General features: G+C 30.3%; 2 protein-coding genes across 3 annotated transcripts; one reads left to right on the top strand and one right to left on the bottom strand.

Moving 5' to 3' along the window:
- The first annotated feature begins 7844 nt into the window (after positions 1-7844).
- LOC111876253 (lysophospholipid acyltransferase LPEAT1) lies at positions 7845-11046 on the top strand. 2 transcript variants are annotated; one of them, XM_023872792.3, is made up of 9 exons: positions 7845-8608; positions 8960-9082; positions 9185-9222; positions 9429-9493; positions 9731-9799; positions 10005-10138; positions 10244-10384; positions 10466-10529; positions 10856-11046. In XM_023872792.3, the coding sequence occupies exons 1-9, from the start codon at positions 8063-8065 to the stop codon at positions 10873-10875; spliced, it is 1200 nt and encodes a 399-aa protein (XP_023728560.1). In that variant the 5' UTR covers positions 7845-8062; the 3' UTR covers positions 10876-11046. The 2 variants fall into 2 exon arrangements, with proteins under 2 accessions (XP_023728560.1, XP_023728559.1); XM_023872791.3 differs by lacking the exon at positions 10856-11046 and having other exon boundaries at positions 7846-8608; positions 10466-10739.
- Positions 11047-11060: 14 nt separating this feature from the next.
- On the bottom strand, positions 11061-14420 carry LOC111876254 (deSI-like protein At4g17486). The gene is made up of 4 exons (XM_023872794.3): positions 14182-14420; positions 12439-12668; positions 12077-12364; positions 11061-11472 (listed from the first exon to the last, which is right to left on the bottom strand). Exons 2-4 carry the CDS (start codon positions 12665-12667, stop codon positions 11210-11212), a joined length of 780 nt encoding a protein of 259 aa, XP_023728562.1. The 5' UTR covers position 12668; positions 14182-14420; the 3' UTR covers positions 11061-11209.
- Between the last annotated feature and the right edge of the window lie 4145 nt (positions 14421-18565).

The raw sequence follows: 18565 nt of genomic DNA, 5'->3' as shown, positions 1-18565 counted from the left end.
TATTAGAATTAGTACTCAACATAAAAATCAACAATTTAAGTGTTTGAGAATTTATGATTATTTAAATTAGAGTAAATTAAAAAAAATGCTCCTTATGATTTGGTTGAATTATCAGTTTTGGTCCATGAGTTTAAAATTTGATAGGTTACCTCCTTATGGTTTGTGAAAATTAACTATACGTCATTGGTCTATATATATATATATATATATATATATATATATATATATATATATATATATATATATATATATATATATATATATATATATATATATATATAATATAATATAATTCTTTTTTATCTTTATTTTAATAGAATTAATATAGATTATTTATAAATTTATTTTTATTTTCTAAATCAATTATCTTAATTATATAAAATCATATTGTTATTATTATTATTATTATTATTATTATTATTATTATTATTATTTATCTATTTTATGTGGTTTAAAAATCTTTTAAGATTTTTGACGTTATACTTAAATATATTTTTTAATGTTTTTTTTTTTTTTTTTTTTTTTTTTTTTTTTTTTTTTTTTTGACGTTTTAGTCGTTTAAATTATATACTGGTTTTTTTGACTTTTTTTTTCTAATAAACAAATTAAAACAATAACCTGAACATGAACGAAAATTATCGTTTATTTAGTTAAACGAACGAACATGAACAATGATATCGTTCATTCATTTATGTTCGTGAACGTTTGTTTTAATGTCCGTTTACATTTATTTATGTTCATTCATTTAATTTATTTATATTCATTTATGTTCAATTTTTTTATTATTATATTACCATATTATATGTTCGTTTATGTTCATATAGTTCAATTGTCTTTATTTATCTTTTTCCGTTTATGTTTGTTCGTTTATGTTTATGAACATAAACAAACAAACATGAACAAAATAATTTGTTAAACGACCGAATATGAAAAATAAAATCCCATTCGTTTATCTATTCGTTTTGTTTGTTTGTTCACCTAACTTAAATGAACGAACACGAAGATACACAAACACCACCTGTTTGTTTATCAAATAAACGAATACGAACGAACAAACGAACAAACGAACAAACGAACAAACGGTGTTTGTTTATCTTTGTGTTCATTCGTTTAAGTTAGTCGAACAAACAAATGAGCACAAACGGATAAACGAACGATATTTTTTTTCGTGTTCGTTCGTTTAACAAATATTTTATCTTGTTAATGTTCGTTCGTTTATGCTCGTGAACATACTAAACGAATATAAACGGAAAAAGATAAACAAACACAAATTAAACGTATATGAACATAAACGAACATATAATATGTTAATATAATAAAAAAATTGAATATAAATGAATGTAAATAAATTAAACGAACGAACATAAATGAACGTAAACGGACATCATAAACGAACGTTCACAAACATAAATGAACGAACGAGACCATTGTTCATGTTCGTTCGTTTAACTAAACGGACGATAATTTTTGTACATGTTTGGGTTATGGTTTTAATTTGTTTATTCGAAAAAAGGTCAAAAAATCATTACATAATTTAAACGAACAAAATGTTAAAAAAAACATTAAAAAATATTTAAATAAAACGTCAAAATATTAAAAGATTTTTAAACCACAAAAACAAAGATAACTAAATAAAGCAAAAAATAAATAAATAAATAATAATAATAATAATAATAATAATAATAATAATAATAATAATAATAATAATAATAATATGAGTTTATATAATTTGGATAATTGATTTAAAAAAATAAAAATAAATTTATTATAATCTATATTAATTCTATTAAAATAAAGATAAAAACAATTTATATATATATATATATATATATATATATATATATATATATATATATATATATATATATATATATATATGAGAAAATTTCATTTATATCCTTAAAAAGTTTAAATATTACTTCTATATCCTTATAAATTTTATAATTACATATATATCCTTCTCAAACTATATAACTCACACCTATATCCAAAATGATAATTTATGTAGGTTTAAATTAATCAAATATTAAAAAACTTATCCAAAAATTAAAATCCCGTATGTTTGTACTAAAATACCCTTCCCAAATTTTTAACCGTAATTAAAATTTTCAAAGCTTAATGCCGCTAATTCTTCCTTATCGCAGGTATGAAAGTGTCGACTAAACCTTGTGCTTCTTTTCTTCATTGCTATATCTCTTATTCATTAGATTAAGGCATTAAATTTGAAGGAATCGTTTCAAATTATTACATTAAAGTTCCTGTTAAGTATTAAAGTTAGGAATTGTTTCAAATTGTGGCATTAAAGTTTGCATGTAATAGAAAGGAACAAGGATTGTATACTGAAGAATCTTGAATGTCCAATTCTTCTTAAATAGCTACTAGATTCTCGTATTAAGGGTTCTAAATAATGGTACAAAAATTAATGATAATATTGATTTTCCTCTTAAATAACATTCACAATTACATTCAATGTTGAAATTACTAGTGAATAATTCAAGAGAAACCAACCAATCACCGAAAATCAAGAGGAATAATTCAATTATGAACTCATGAAGATTGCAAAAGAAGAGGAGAATAACGACATGCTGGAGAAGAAGAGGAGAAATATAATTGAATTATAAAAACTTGATATCCTAATTAAAATGGCTTATTCCTAACTATTAATTTGAGAAGGGTATTTTAGTAAAACATATGAAATTTTGATTTTTGGATATATATATATATATATATATATATATATATATATATATATATATATATATATATATATATATATAAAACTAGGTTCAAATGTTTTTAGCAACTATTGTGTGCCTAAATGCACCAATGAGAATTCAAGAAAAAAATAAATCATTAATGTAAAAAAAGGGTAGATGAGTCATTTTATTTTTATAAACTAAAAATAAATTCTTATATATTTGGTATATCCCTTAAATCACGTCTACTATTATTTGACTTATTTCAAACCATCATATCCACAACCCTAATGCAAATCATCGACCCTATTTTTTTGGTGACGCGTCTTCTTCAACAGATCGGGAATAAGGAACCTCAAAAATCAAGGGCACTAGTGAGGGTCAACAGATTCGCAAGGAGGGCTGAGAAAGGGACTTCGGTCCTCATCGTCGTCTTCATCAGATCGAGAAGGCATCAAGCGATTGATGGAAGTCGAATGGTGGTCTGGTGGTTCAGAAATCGTGAGGGCACAAGGGTGGTTGCAAATTGGGAGTTGTAAGGCGACAATAAGTCGTATAGGGTGGTGGCAATCGGCAGGTGGGTGGAATCGGTGATGGAGGAAGCTGGGCAACAATGATTCAATCAATAGGTAAAGGCTCCTTCTTTTCTTTTTGTTCTTGTTTGATTTGGCAGAACTACATAGGTGTTCATTTGATTAACAATCGATGGATTTTTGTAGAAATGCCTCAAAGAGAATTTGGCAGCTTTGTTGTAGCAATGGCCTGAAAGAAAATTTGATTTATGTGTTGCATGCCAGGTGTTTGTAGAAATGCCTCAAGGACATTTTGATGTTCAAATTCTTCAAGAACACAAAAGTAATTCTAACTTGGTTGTTTGTGTTACTTGCTTCTAACATGTGGTATGTTTATTTGTTAATTGCCTGAAAGAGTATTTCTTTTATTTTCTTCATTAAACCTTTTGATATGTTTTTTTTTGTTGTTGTTATTAACTCCTTATTTGTTAATTACCTGAGTAACATCAATCTTTGCTATTGGTATTTGATTTTTTAATCAATTTAGGATGAAGATTTGATTAACAGTTTATAAGAGATTTTCACAAATTTGAGACAATTTAGAACTTAAACATTGTATGAATGAGAAAAGTCTTCTCAAAAGCATTTATAATCACTTGATTAAATAAGCAATATGTGGAAAATATCCAATATTCATACCCTCGTTATTGTATATTTGAAATCTAAAATTATATTAGCAGTAAATACAATACTTTTATATGTATTTTATGTATTCTATCAGAATGTATTCTACCATAATAAAATCGATGTATTCTGTCATATTTTATGTATTCAACCAGAATATATTAAGTGATAGTTAGTTGCAAGTAACATGTTTTTAACAATTATTGTTTTTTTTTTTTTTTGTATTTTTGATAGGAATGGCTGGAAGAAGGCATTGAAGACCTAATAGGAATAACTTGAAGAATGAATAAAGTTTGATCATACTCACAATTTAAGAATGTTGTTATTTTTTAAGAACTTTAATCATTTTTGTTGATATTCTTTTAGAATATGTATAATTATATTAAAATGTATAAGGATTTTAGTCTGTAAGAATATGTATGAATTTGTATTTAAGTTCGGATGTATAAGAATATATTGAAATGTTTGTTATTTTTCAACATCTGATTCAATAATTTTGTTTTTCTTCAATAATATTCTATTAGAATAAAATTCTGAAAGATCATTATTCTAACAAAAAACATTCTGACAGAATAAAATCGGTAAAAATTGAAATTGAATTAATTAAAAAATTCAGATTTTTTTTTAAATTAAGAGAATTAATCATCCCTAAAAATCTGAAATTTTCCTTTTATAAATGTAGTTAATTGTCCAAAATACCATTTTGCTAAAAAATGTGTGATTATATGGTACATGTTATCCCATTGTAATATCATACACTCTTAAATTATGTCCATTGATTAATTTCACCCGTTGGTCCAGATCTGTACATTCTGTCACATAATACTTAATAAAAACAAAATAACCTAAGCATGAGATGGAACCGGTACCGACCTGTGCCGTTCCCGATTTCCCGAAAACCGAATTTTATCGAAAGTCAATCCCGAGTACCGAACCGAATTAACATCACCGACACCGGTACCGGAAATTGCACCGGTTTTCGATACTAGTACCGGTATCGGTGGTACCGAATCCCGAATTTCATGTATTTGGAGCACCGAGTACCGTCCCATATTTTCAAATTCGGTACGGTTCGGTATCAGTTCCGGTACGGTACCAATACGGGATCGGGATTTGGGACAAACTGCTCATCCCATATATATATAAAACTAATTATAAAATTTTATTTTTCACCGATCATATTAATAACTTTAGAATATTGTTTACATAGATATTGTGTTAAAAACCATGAAACCATGGTCGGTATAATTAATATTTTTATATAAACAAAAAAAATAATAACAGTAAAAAAATTCATCTGATCATCAATCGTAAGTAATCATGATTTAAAAACATGACATACTTAATTGAATTTTTGAATTGATATATAACAAAGATGTCGGAAATAAATTAGGATATAATTATTGTTTTTTCAAAATTTGAAAAGCAATTGATTTGTTACCAAAAAATTTGGATTCATGTAGATGTGCTGGACGATTATGGATATAGCTTAGAAATGAGTGTTGCGAGCACTTAAGCAACATCTTGTAGCCTTTGGATGTACGTTTTAACGTAAGTATACAAGAGTTAAGATAAAAGTTGGTGGACGACGATTACAACTTAGAGACAAAGGTCGTGAGGTTGTTTAGCAAGGGTATGAATGTCATTTAAGTTAAGGTATCCTCTTGATTTGTTAATACGTAACTGTAGTTAAGTAAGTCGGGTCGTAAAGGGTTGAAACCCGATATAATATTTGAAATTCGTAACACGATATTGGTATGAACTGGGATTGATAGAGGGTTTCCATGGTGGAACTCTCGCTTTGGATAATGAGAGTTTTAAACCCAAGTTTACAGGATTGTCCGGTTTGCAATATTGGATTATCGGCTTAACGACATTAAGCCGTTTAGTAACAGTCTTAGGGAGCTTAGTGTTTATCCAATTAGGTTTGGACAAGTGATTGAGCTAAGAGATAGCACCAAGCTAGATGTCAGAACGGAAATTAGTTTTTACTAACGAGTCATGTGAGTACATGTGAAATTTCTCTAGGTACATGGCATATTAGTAAAGTTTTTAGTGAGATGCTTGAAAGTGATTTGATTTTTTTTTGTTGAAAAGGTAATAAATCCTAGCAAGCAAGTAAATGAACTCTTTTTTCTAATGGGTAAGCTAAAGGTTTTGAAAGACAAATGTTATCGAACAAATAAACTCTTTCATGAGTAATGGTTATCTAGATACGATTTGTTACATGAATTATTGAAAGAGTATTAAAGAATTGTATTTTACAGTCACAATATGTTTGAATATATTACTATGCAATGTTATTATTGAAAGTGCTTGAGCATAACAACAATCATTTGTGTGAGATTGAGTCAGGAAAATGGTGGTCATGCATCATATGAACGAATTACATATTAATGAGAAAGTGTCGGCTAGACCTAAGGTCTGCATGGGGACCAATTGCAGGGCATTGATCGGATGATTGTTCTCCGGTAATTATTTGTCACTTTATTTAACCAATCCAATTAGGGGTGTATATCATTGTCACTTTATTTGACCCGCCCAATTTGGGGCAACCCTTATGTACATTAGATTCAACAAGTAGCCGAGGCTCGGGAAGGCCCAAAAAGATTTGCATTGAGTGAGGACTTGCATAACATGGTCTCGTTTATAAATGTCAAATTACAGTTTTATCAAATGATTTTGCTAATAATTATGTGTCTAAACAAATGTAGCTCACGAGACAATGATTGTCTTACATACTTCGTTCATTTAAATGTCATGTATTCTAGGTACATATATGAATCATAGAAAGCTATGCTAAGACTCATAGCGGAGAGTCAATAGATAAAATCTGAATACAGTTTTTATGACGTAAGCAACCTGCTATTTCATGGGACTTTGGGATGGTGTGACCCGGCTAACTCAATACCACCATTATAGGACTTTGATCCTATACCACCATTATAGGGCTTTGGGATCAGCTTTACACAACCAATGTAAGATCCATTCATGATTACCTTCCCCATGTGAAACCATAGTAAGTTAAATAACTAAATTCAAATGCCATGCCCAAGTATTTTCTTCTAGAACCATTGTTACTACCATCCTTCGAATTCTTAGAACGAAAATTTTATTCTCAAATATTTTGAAGAAAAAAAGAAAAGAAAAGAAAAGGGGTACTCTAATTACTTTTCAAGGAATGAAAACATGGGAAACGAAAGAAAGTGGTCGAAAATGTTTTTATGTTCATCCAGAATTTCCATATGATTTTAGTGATAAAGGAAGAAAAAGTTTTATAATATCGACAGAATTTTTCTTATAGTTATCAAATCGTTCTTAAGGACGAAGTTATAGGATTATTAGTTTTTCTTCGATTTTATAAAATCAAAACTTAAGAATATAATTAAGTATTGGGTAATATCCGATATCCGATATATACGGAACAAAAAAGTCTTCAATTTATCTAATAATTTTAATTAGATAATTTTAAAATTTTATTGTATTGCTGATATCCATTATTTAATTCCATTCCACCATATAATGCAATAAAAAAATTACATATCATCCATTTTATTATATAAATAAATTGCATGATTTACTTCGTTTTAGAATTTCATGATTTTTATCGATATAACTTTTTTATTTTTTGATAATAACTAAAAAGTATATATCTTTGTTACAACTTTATCTAAAAGCTTTATTAAGTTTAACATGATTATTATGTTTATTTTTTTTTTTTTTATTTTACAAATAAGTAAACATTAGTTAAACTAAATGATGTATAAATTAAAACTAAAAAAATTATATATTGTATTTGTAGATAATATAACAGACTCATATTCTTGATCCATTTATGACTTGATCTTTAAAAAAAAATAATAAAATAATACTAATTTTCGCTTTTTCCATAAATAAAAATAATAAAAAGCTTGAGAATGGTATTCTGTTTTTAGTTTTAAATAGATTTAAGATAATAATTGAGATTGAGATTGAGATTGGGAGTCTCTTTCTTCAGTTCTTGTGATCGCGGTGGGGACTTCTCTTCTCGTATTTGGGTTATATCTAACCAGCTCCACCACCTACATCCGGCACCACCATCGATCTTCACGTCTACTGTCACTCTTCCGCATTTCTATGAAATACAAACAATCAACATCAAATCCAGCAAGATCAGCCCTCGCATCTTAAATGGATTCACAGCTCAAAGACTTATCTTCAAAACCCCAATCTCCCACTTCTCAACCCAATCTCGAAGACGCTTCTGATAATGACGATCTCCCCCTCCTCAGCCCCACCGCCGCCACCACCACCACCACCACAACCGATGACGACAAATCTGACTCCTCCACACCCCGCCCCAGCATCGAAGAGCTCGAGAAGAAATACGCCGCGTATGTCCGACACGATGTGTATGGCACCATGGGGTGTGGAGAGCTACCCTGGCCGGAGAAGGTTTTGTTAGGAATTGCGCTCGTTACGCTCCTCCCTCTGCGGGTGGTGTTGGCGACGACGGTGGTTGTGCTGTATTACTTGATCTGTAGGATGTGTACTCTGTTTATGGCACCAAATCGGGAAGACGAACAGGAGGATTACGCTCACATGGGTGGGTGGAGGAGAACTGTTCTCTATTGGTCTGGAAGGGTTCTTTCTAGGATTATGCTTTTCGCATTCGGATTTTATTGGATTCAGGAGACTTGCAGGAATCCAAAAATCAATGGAAGTATCGACAATGAGGTAGCTTAATTTCTGGTGTATGTATATAGTATGCAGTAAACCATGTGCTTCCAGTTTACTATCTTTGTTAATTGCTTCTTAAGGTAATTTAGGGATATGCAAATTGAGTCATAGAAGTCCCTATCAAAAGTGGCTTTTCGAGTTCATGATTTCTATCATTCATTCCTGTATTAGGAACATCATTAGCAAGGGCACTTTATGTGTCAAGATTCTTTATTGTATGTGCTTACTGACAGTATCTAACAGTTATAGTGTAAACATGATATTATTATTTCTTTTGCAAAACTAGTAGTATTTGTAGTTCAAAGTTCAAACCAGCATTTGATTACCTTGATTACTTTCAATGGTCAGGTGGATTTGAATGAGCAATCTGAGGAAGAAGATGAACGACCTGGAGTAATCATATCAAACCATGTTTCACATTTGGATATTTTGTACCATATGTCTTCCTCATTTCCAAGTTTTGTTGCCAAGGTTTGTCTACTTTTTGATTTTTTAGATCCAAAAAGTTTAAATCCATTTAAGTTTGTGGTAATATAAACTGAATGTTTGGTTTGTTTCTTATCATTGATGAAGAGATCAGTGGGCAAGCTTCCTCTGGTTGGCCTTATAAGGTTGGTTTGAATCACATCCATATTTTCATTTGTTATCTGTTAAAAAAAACATCCCTTCAATGCTGAAGATAAAATTCAGCAAAATCTACATTCATAGATCAGAAAGACACTTATGAAGTCTTGTTTTCTATCTTCTTGTATTATTCTTTTATAGTTTATACATTTGTTATCCATTGCTTTATAATTACAATTTTTTGTTTTTTCAGCCAATGTCTTGGTTGTGTATATGTCCAGCGGGAGTCAAAATCATCAAATACAAAGGGCGTTTCAGGTATATTTAAATGTTTGATGACAACTGTATTGTATATTTCTTGGGATTGTATCAATGATCAAAATATATTTCATGATGCTCTATAATATATATATATATATATATATATATATATATATATATATATATATATATATATATATATATATGTGTGTGTGTGTGTGTGTGTGTTCTCTTTTTCTACATTTTTTCTTAAATGTAATTTCTGTTTCATTTTTTTAACTTTGTTGCTTCCAGCTGTGGTGAACGAGAGAATTCAGGAAGCCCACGAAAATAAATCTGCACCCATGATGATGCTTTTTCCAGGTTATTATTTTATATACAAATTTCTATCAAGTAAAATCCTTCTTCTTTAAATGCTAAAAATACTTGTGTTGAGGTGTATAATTTCTTTTGTATTTCTGAAATGTAGGGTTTTTTTTATTCACATGTTAGCTGCAAAATTATTAATTTTTGATCCCACCCACCTGTATCTAATTTAGTTTAATTATCTTTGTTTTTGTTTATACAGAAGGAACAACTACAAATGGGGATTATATACTTCCATTTAAAACCGGTGCATTTTTGGCAAAAGCTCCTGTTCTTCCTGTTATTTTGAAATATCCTTATGAAAGATTTAGCCCTGCCTGGGATTCCATATCTGGGGTGAGTGTTTAAAATTTAAATGCTGATCTGTCTTCTAAAAGGGCATTTTGGTCCGCAAAATGTTTTGGAAGGAATTGGAATTTCAGTTTGTTGTCCAATTTTCAGGTGCGGCATGTGATTTTGCTGTTATGTCAATTTGTAAATAAGATGTCGGTAACACGGTTGCCAGTTTATTACCCCTCACAAGAAGAGAAGGACAATCCTAAATTATACGCCGAAAATGTTCGCAGATTGATGGCTCGTGAGGTATAATATATAATATACACATACGCGTTCATTTTCATTTTATAATTTGTAATAATTATTATGACTATGTTGGTTGTGCAGGGTAACTTAATAATGTCAGATATTGGTTTGGCAGAGAAACGAGTATATCATGCGGCTCTCAATGGTAGGCTAACTGTTTTGCATGAGAAAGACGATTGATTGATTCAGTACACAGCCTCCCACCCACCATAACTTAGTTCCTTTTGTTTAAGTTGTACAGTTTGAAAAAACACAACAATCACTAAATATTACATGTTTCCCGCGTGTAATGTACGTCATCAATCTTAACAAAATCAAAATCTATCAATAAAGTGTGTGTGTTGTTTCACCATTATTTAAACTATATATTACTTATTATACAACACAACCCAAATCTCATCAGATCATCGTGTTAATGGAAACCTAGATATACCTCAATTAATCTGAACCATCTCTTTTGTGTTCATGCAGGTTTGTTTTTTCAACGGTAGATTCAGACTCATACATACATTTTTATTTATTTAAAACAAAATTAGTGAAACTTTCGGACTAATTTTTTTTTTTTTTTTTGGAATACGTATCCCTTAAGTAAAACATTAGTTGTATTGTATTATGTTCTGTAGAGATTCATATTTATTATAGCGTGTTTGACGTATGTTAGATTGGGACCCTGTCATCATATAAGCACATTGGTTCTTCTCTACTAGTGCAATCAATAAACACATTGGTTCTCCTAAAACTTATATAGGTAGTTTGATTACAAATACACAACTAATTAACGATCAAACCGCCTTTTTTTTAGAAGAAAAAAACCAAATCTAATTGTCATTGTGCACACGAGTTGTTGGTAGAACGTCTCAATTCCCAAGGTGGCAAGCACCCTTTCAAAGGCGACTGCAAAAGCAAAGAAGATGTGGACAAGTGTCTCTGCCTTGATGAAACCGATGCTAGGCAACTAAAACTACTGCTTCTTAGCCTTCGCATCTCACTCTCACCCTCACCCTCACCCTGGTATGCTAAGCATCGTGGATCGTGTTGCACTGTAGACACTTTTAGGGCTTCTGGTAGTACACAGCTAAACGCTGAACCTGTACACATATCACTTAATTTGGTAACCTATATATAACAACAACTAATACCCAATGTGTAAACATGTATCTTCAAATAAAATGACAACCGTTCAATGAACTATTTGAATATGAGTAAAGTACCATTTTACTATTTCTGTTTAAAAATTAAAGTATCCATAAAAGACGAACGAAAAGACGTTACAGTTATACATACAATATATTATTTAGTAAAATTTGAAAATAGACTCCTTCAACTTTTAATAATCAACACATATACAAATACTTTCCATTAAATGAAGAAAATCAAATTTTTTATATTTTGAGAAGCATAATTGTATCATATTTTAATATAATAATTTGGTATGTTAATAAATTCATTTTTATTAAATGGTTTCTAGACGTTTTGTGCAATTATTGTAAATTTCAAGTATTGATTATTGAATGGATCCAGCCAATTTTTTTGACTTACCATATTCAGACATTCTGAATGTATTAAGTCAAAGAAACAACTCCGGATCAAGTTTAATATCCATTAAGTCAAAAAGAAACAACCCTTAATGGACTTAATGGTGACGTGACTTAATCCAATGATAAAACAAGTAAAGATTTAAGAAAATAATACCCAATTTAGCGAGCCGATTAACCCATTTAGGGATTTGCTTTCCAGTCAACTTGTAGCAAATATCATTGCAAAAATGGTTGCAGTTTTTGACAATTAGATGATACGTGTCACCATTGTAGTTTGCAGCATGATGCTCCATGAACTCTCGAACCTCGCTTGGGTTCAAACATGTAGTCCCGATTAATATCGACCTCCTAAATTTAAACCCCGGGCATTGTCGTGGCTCAACCTCAAACACACCACTAGTCGGATAATCATGAGCTCCAAATGCATATTCCACTCCATGAACTACATCATAACAGACTTAATCAGTATCTGTATGACTTAATACAGAAAGAACGACTTAATACAGAAAAGCATACCTTCTACACCGGAGTGAAAGATGCCAAAGCCAGCCCAATAAGCATAGCCATTCATGGGTGTGAGGTCATAGACATTGAGATAAACGGGTGTGTTTCCGGGCCCATATTCGGCTTTTATTTTTGGGAAAAAACAAAAACGGGTGGCGGATTTTCCTTTTAAACGAAGTGGCACGATGGATTTCAGTCCTTTCTTTGTTACAAATTTCATGGTGCAGCTTCTAAATAACATCCTACATGGAAAAAATATATATATAATTAGTCGTTTGCATTTAATTTAGAAAGTATAAGAAATAAAAAGGGAATTTATTTTTTTAGGTTCCACCAAACACCTTGGATCGGTTGACAGTCTAACTAAAAACAATATCTTTCAAGCCAGCTATACTTAATTTATTGTTCCATTTAGTAGCTGGAAACATAGTTTATTCATAATAATATCTGAGTTGACTTTGACTTTTTTGTGGCAAAATGCATACACACACAAAGAGAGTGGGAGCCCATGAATAGAATCGAAACTTATAAGTTATGAGTTATGACTTATGTCATTACATATTATAAAAGTTATATGTACTTGTTACATGTCAATTAATAAGAAAAGTTTTGTTGTTGTCTATGAACATTTTAAGTTTTTAACCTTATATTCAAAGATGGATAGTTGGTGAGTGTTATAAAAACTACCCATGTGCATCAAGACAAGAGCATAACATATGGCAAATTGACAATTCTAACATCATAAATTAACACTGTGGATATCTGAATTTCCTTATGTTAACCGAGGGACTGAGTTTCTAAAGAAGATAAAAAAATAAATGGATTCTGTTTTGATAGTTACATGAGCCAAAAAAAATGAATCAGTGCAGATGTACTATTGTACCAAGTGAAAGCAATTTGAAAAGGCTCTGTCAAATGGAAAGGGTACCACAATGATAATAACTAAATGCTGTTCAGAAAGATTGTTTATTTCTATCTTCCTCATCACAAATGCACAAGGATCGAAATCTTTATTTTCACCTTTATTTTTTTTCTTTGAGATTACAACTACTAACAATTTCATACACAGATTTCTCATTTGACACTTTCCCCTAAAAAATTCAGAGAACCAGAAAAAGCACAGAGAGAACGTATGAATGAGTGTCAACAACTACTTCTAGCACTCACAAGTAAAATCCCTACGAACATTGCCCCAAAAAACACTCAAAGAAATAAAGAAGAAAAAAGAACACACGAGGTGCTTGTGAAGGTCAAAAAGGGAAACGGAATACGCATGTCAAGTTTTACACAACACACAAATTCTCGCCAGCATATATAGTAACGGATAATCATAAAATTGAAAGTGAATAGCATACATTATCTCTAAAAACCGTTTCGATTTGACAAAATCTACTCCCAAATTCTGATTTTTAGGCTTAAAATGTCGAGAATTGGAATAAAATCATCACAGAGGACGTAAAACTTGCTGCATTTGGATTAATTCGGTTTAGATATACGAAAAGTTATCAAATTATATCAGATCTTGTGACGAACTCACAGATATAACATAAATCAAGCATACGCTAAAATCTACAGATCAGAGCCTCGGAGGGATGAAACTAACAACAGAAGTCGAAACATCGAAAATGAAATCATCGCGTAACAGATAAACCTTATCTAAAACAAGCAGTAACATGAATTAGGTAATTAAGAAGGCAAAAATTTGTAATTGGGAGAAGAATCTCAAAAACATGACGGAAGAAAACTAAAACTTACAGAGTAGAAGAACAAACGCCATTGGGAAATGCAAAGAACAACAGGATTGATCAGCACAAGGAGCCAATTTTCTGTCAAGATTTGTGAGGTGAAAGAATCGAGAATTGGATGAAAATTCAGAAAACCGAAGCCTTTGAGCCAATTTACACACACAAGTGTGTGTAAGAGAGAGAAAGAGAGAGAGAGAGCAAAAGGGAGACTGGCAGTAAGGACACCCTAACCCCCTCCCTCTCACTCTCTAATCAACCAATATATAACCATAAATACAACAACACTTTATTTGATTTCATTCTGTTAACATGCACTGCAGTACATTAGTATAATTAGTAATCAAATATTTAAAGTAAACTCTAAGAAAAACAAAAAAAAATGGCGAAAAAACAAAAGTACATTTTTTAATTTGATTAATGTTTGGAAAATTGGTTAAAACTTAAAAACGTAAAAGTGCTTTTTAATAACAACAAAAACATCATTAATATTTTGTTATTCATATACCAAAAAATTGTATTTGAATTAAAGGTTATGGAAAAAAAAAATCAAATAATTATATTGTTTTTCATAAAATAAGGACAATTTTCTATTATAATATATTTTTTTTACTTTTTTTTAAGATAAAATTCAATAATTTGTTAAACAAAATTTCCATCGTGATCATTCTTACATGTTATTGTTGGTTTAGCATGTAAAACTGATGAGATGATTATTTTAAGAGAAATTAAATATCTTTTTATTTTTCTTTCTACAAATCCTCATACTCAATTAAATGATGACATGTGTCATATTAATATATTAAAATATCATTAAATAAACATTAAATGTTACACATGTCACTGTATCATTGGGTAGGAGGATTTGTATGAAAAAAAAATAGGAGGATATTTAATTTCTCTTCTTTTAATGATGTAAATTAGACTTTGTTATTTGAAAAAATTATACCAAATCCAATATAGTGGATTTATTCAAAATTGGTAAGGAGTAGAGTTTTGAAAGTTGGTCTCATCCACGATAACTCTCTAAAATTGTACCAATTGTTTTTGAATCAAGTATCTACAATCGAACCAAGGTTTTGAACCAAATCTAAACATCTCATCCAAGTAAGTTATCCACCTAGGTTTTCTATTTTTTGTTTTCTCGGCATCATAATCAAGTGTTTTTTTATATTCTAAATCGTAAGGTCCAATATAATGGTTTCAGACTCGAACGTACTCTAGGTTTTTCCATTATATTTTACAGTTTACTTACATAACAACATATTTGTTATGTTTTTTTTTTCAATAAAGTAATGTGTGTAATTATATTGATAATGGCAATAGTGAGGATGAAAGTCAATTGTCATTAGATGTTACACTTTATAGGGGTATGGACTACACTCAAAAAGATGATTTTATCAATATATGTGACGATAAGAAGTTGGCTACTTCATGTATTCATATTATTGATGTATTCATATTATTAGGCATGAGGAAAAACCAGTTGGCCCATCAGTTATAAAAGATGGAGAGATAAACATGCTTGATACTGATGAATAAGGAATTGGAATTGGCTTTATTATCCTTAATCCAATTACTTAATGGAATCTCATGAAGCCAATTGAAAGAGAAACATGTGAGAGCCCTACATATATAACTAAAGTGTGTTTTGAAAAAAAAATATGTTGTGACAGATGAGTATCATCTCAAATTTTCAAGATCTGTCATTCAAAGGCTACAAGTTAAGTATGAAGAATAAGAAGAAAATAATTGTGTATTTGGTCCACATGCCTTATAGATAAAAGTCAAAAATATTTCCAAAAAAGAAGATTATTGGGGCAACATATGTATTAGAAGTTATAACTTAGGGTCAGTAGTGAACCCATAATGTACCCACCAAAAAAAACCATGTTATTCTTAACTTGTATTAAGTTGTTCTTAAGCCTCTAAGACATATACTAAAGTATGCTTAAAGAAGAAGCAACTTAATCAACCAAGATCATGCACCAAAAAAACAAAACTTGGAAAAGGAAAAACAACCTCTTGTTCTTGGCAACTGGTAAGAAAAGAAGAAGAGAAGATGTAAGTGAAACAACTAACTCATCATGCTTTCAATCTCTTTTCTTTTATGCATCCAAGCATGTACAACGTCAAGACAATAAAGCATAAAGGTGAAAGCCTTTCTTACATGCATGGGTGAAGTAATAAACAATGCAAAAGTAACGTATCACCATCCTAAGGAAGCTAACATTTTGTGGTCAATGAGACATGGTTTCAATTGCTCATTACTATATCCATAACTAGCTAGTTGGATGACAACTAAGTTGTTACTCAAAGTGACCAAAATGTTGTGCACAATAGTAATATTCATACCATATGATATTAAGCTAGTTTTGTTTTCTTTTATTATTATTTCCTATAAACAATAATTCATTATGTGTTAGAAAATATTATTTTCATAAAATAATGTTTATACAATTAAATACAAGTGTTTATATTTACTAATAATCAAAATTACTCTAATAAAAAATCAATTAGTAGTAACTTGCTATAAGGTGTGACCCTATAGGATCATATATCATTAGCAATATCATTCTATAATGACTCTTGGGCATATAAGATCTTTCAATCTCCTACTTGCACAAAACTTATGATAGATTGATATAGACAGTGTTGAACGTCTAGCAACATTTCACTGCCCCCAGTAACACACGATGAAGAATGTCATTCATCAACATCCAATTCCCAGAACTCAAAGCTCTAATTGATGTATAAGGTAAGTTTATCAGTTATCCCTTTGACTACATAAGCCTCTTGTATACTTCACACCATGCTTGAAAATGATTTTTATAAACGCCGTTTGACCATATCAAATCATAACACTCCCTACACTTAAGTCCTACTATATATCTCAGGTGTAAGGGTACACATATAATAACTTTTAATCAATTATCACTCATAAAAGCGATCTATAAGGTGACCTTGATATGGTTATGTTCGGTATGAGTTCTCTGACAAGTACATATGAAATTTGGTTAAAACCACTTGCCTACTTTCATTTGGTGAGAGTCAACCAATCCAATTCATATTAGTATTACTTCATAATTGCTCCCACATTTATAACCGACTATGAACTCTTAGAATAATGAGATTATTCATGGATTAAACACGTTAATATAGAGCACAACAAGTATTAATGTGATGATAATATCAAATATATCAAAACAATATAATAGTTGTTGCCTTAGTGTTCTAATATCCAAACACTAACTTCAAATCAAAATCTCATTTTTAGAATAATGAAGTCTTATTGGTGAAGTGTGACCATTCATACTTAACTGAAAAGAAGAAATTTATTAATGGGTCTGACTAAATTTAATTTATGTGAATTCTGAAAATACTATCATCTCCATATTTGACTTTACTCAAGTAGAGTTAAATATCTTGGAGAATATGATTGGTGTTCTGAAGTGACATAGAGTGTCTTAGCTTGATTAAGTATACGTTTAAAGTCATAAAATATTTCTAGGTTATCCCTGTATGGAAGGACTCAACCTAGTTTTTCAATAACCTAGTTCATCCAATCATATTTGATTTCAACTTCCAGAGTATCAGTGTATTATTATTTAGTAGACTGTGCAATAATGTTTTGGTTGGACCTCATTCCAACAAAACTTACACTTCATTCCATAATGAAGTCATAATCCATATATATATATATATATATATATATATATATATATATATATATATATATATAACATTTTTTTGGACACCTGTACATTTTCACACACATGATATATATATATATATATATATATATATATATATATATATATATATATATATATATATAACAAACATTTTTTTGGACACCTGTACATTTTCACACACATGATACACACCGCCTCCATCTCTTCTACCAGTTATTTCCAACTTTTCATTTTTTGTGGATAAGAGAAGAGCAAATCTTTATTTCCCTCTCACCCATCGGCACCTCTCACATTCGTTCCACCTCCCTCAACCTCTGCACCACAATCCTTCTCTAGCTCTTTCCTCTTGGTCACTGGTAATTAGGTTTTTGATTCTTTAATAAAGCCTTTTGAAAATCGAGTCTTCGAGGTCACCAATATGGCGTTCCAAATAAAAATGATCAATAAACTAGAACCAGAAGCTATCAAGTTCTTCTCTTCCATTTTCTCTCTCTAGAAAATGATCTTTCTTGGGCAAATGAAACTCGATTTTTTTATTGGTTGCTTTTAAGCATCATATTACACCATCTCTATCTATATTCTCAAGCACTTGTACCACCGCTCGTGATTCTTGCACACCACTCAAGAATCTCATTCCTACCCCGTCTTCTGGAAATCAAGTCTTGGTTTTGAGGTAAATATCTAATTTGTGTCCAATCCTTA

This window comes from Lactuca sativa, chromosome 1 (genome assembly GCF_002870075.4).
Source record: "Lactuca sativa cultivar Salinas chromosome 1, Lsat_Salinas_v11, whole genome shotgun sequence".
Taxonomy (NCBI): domain Eukaryota; kingdom Viridiplantae; phylum Streptophyta; class Magnoliopsida; order Asterales; family Asteraceae; genus Lactuca; species Lactuca sativa.
This window is presented reverse-complemented; position numbering and strand designations above follow the sequence as displayed.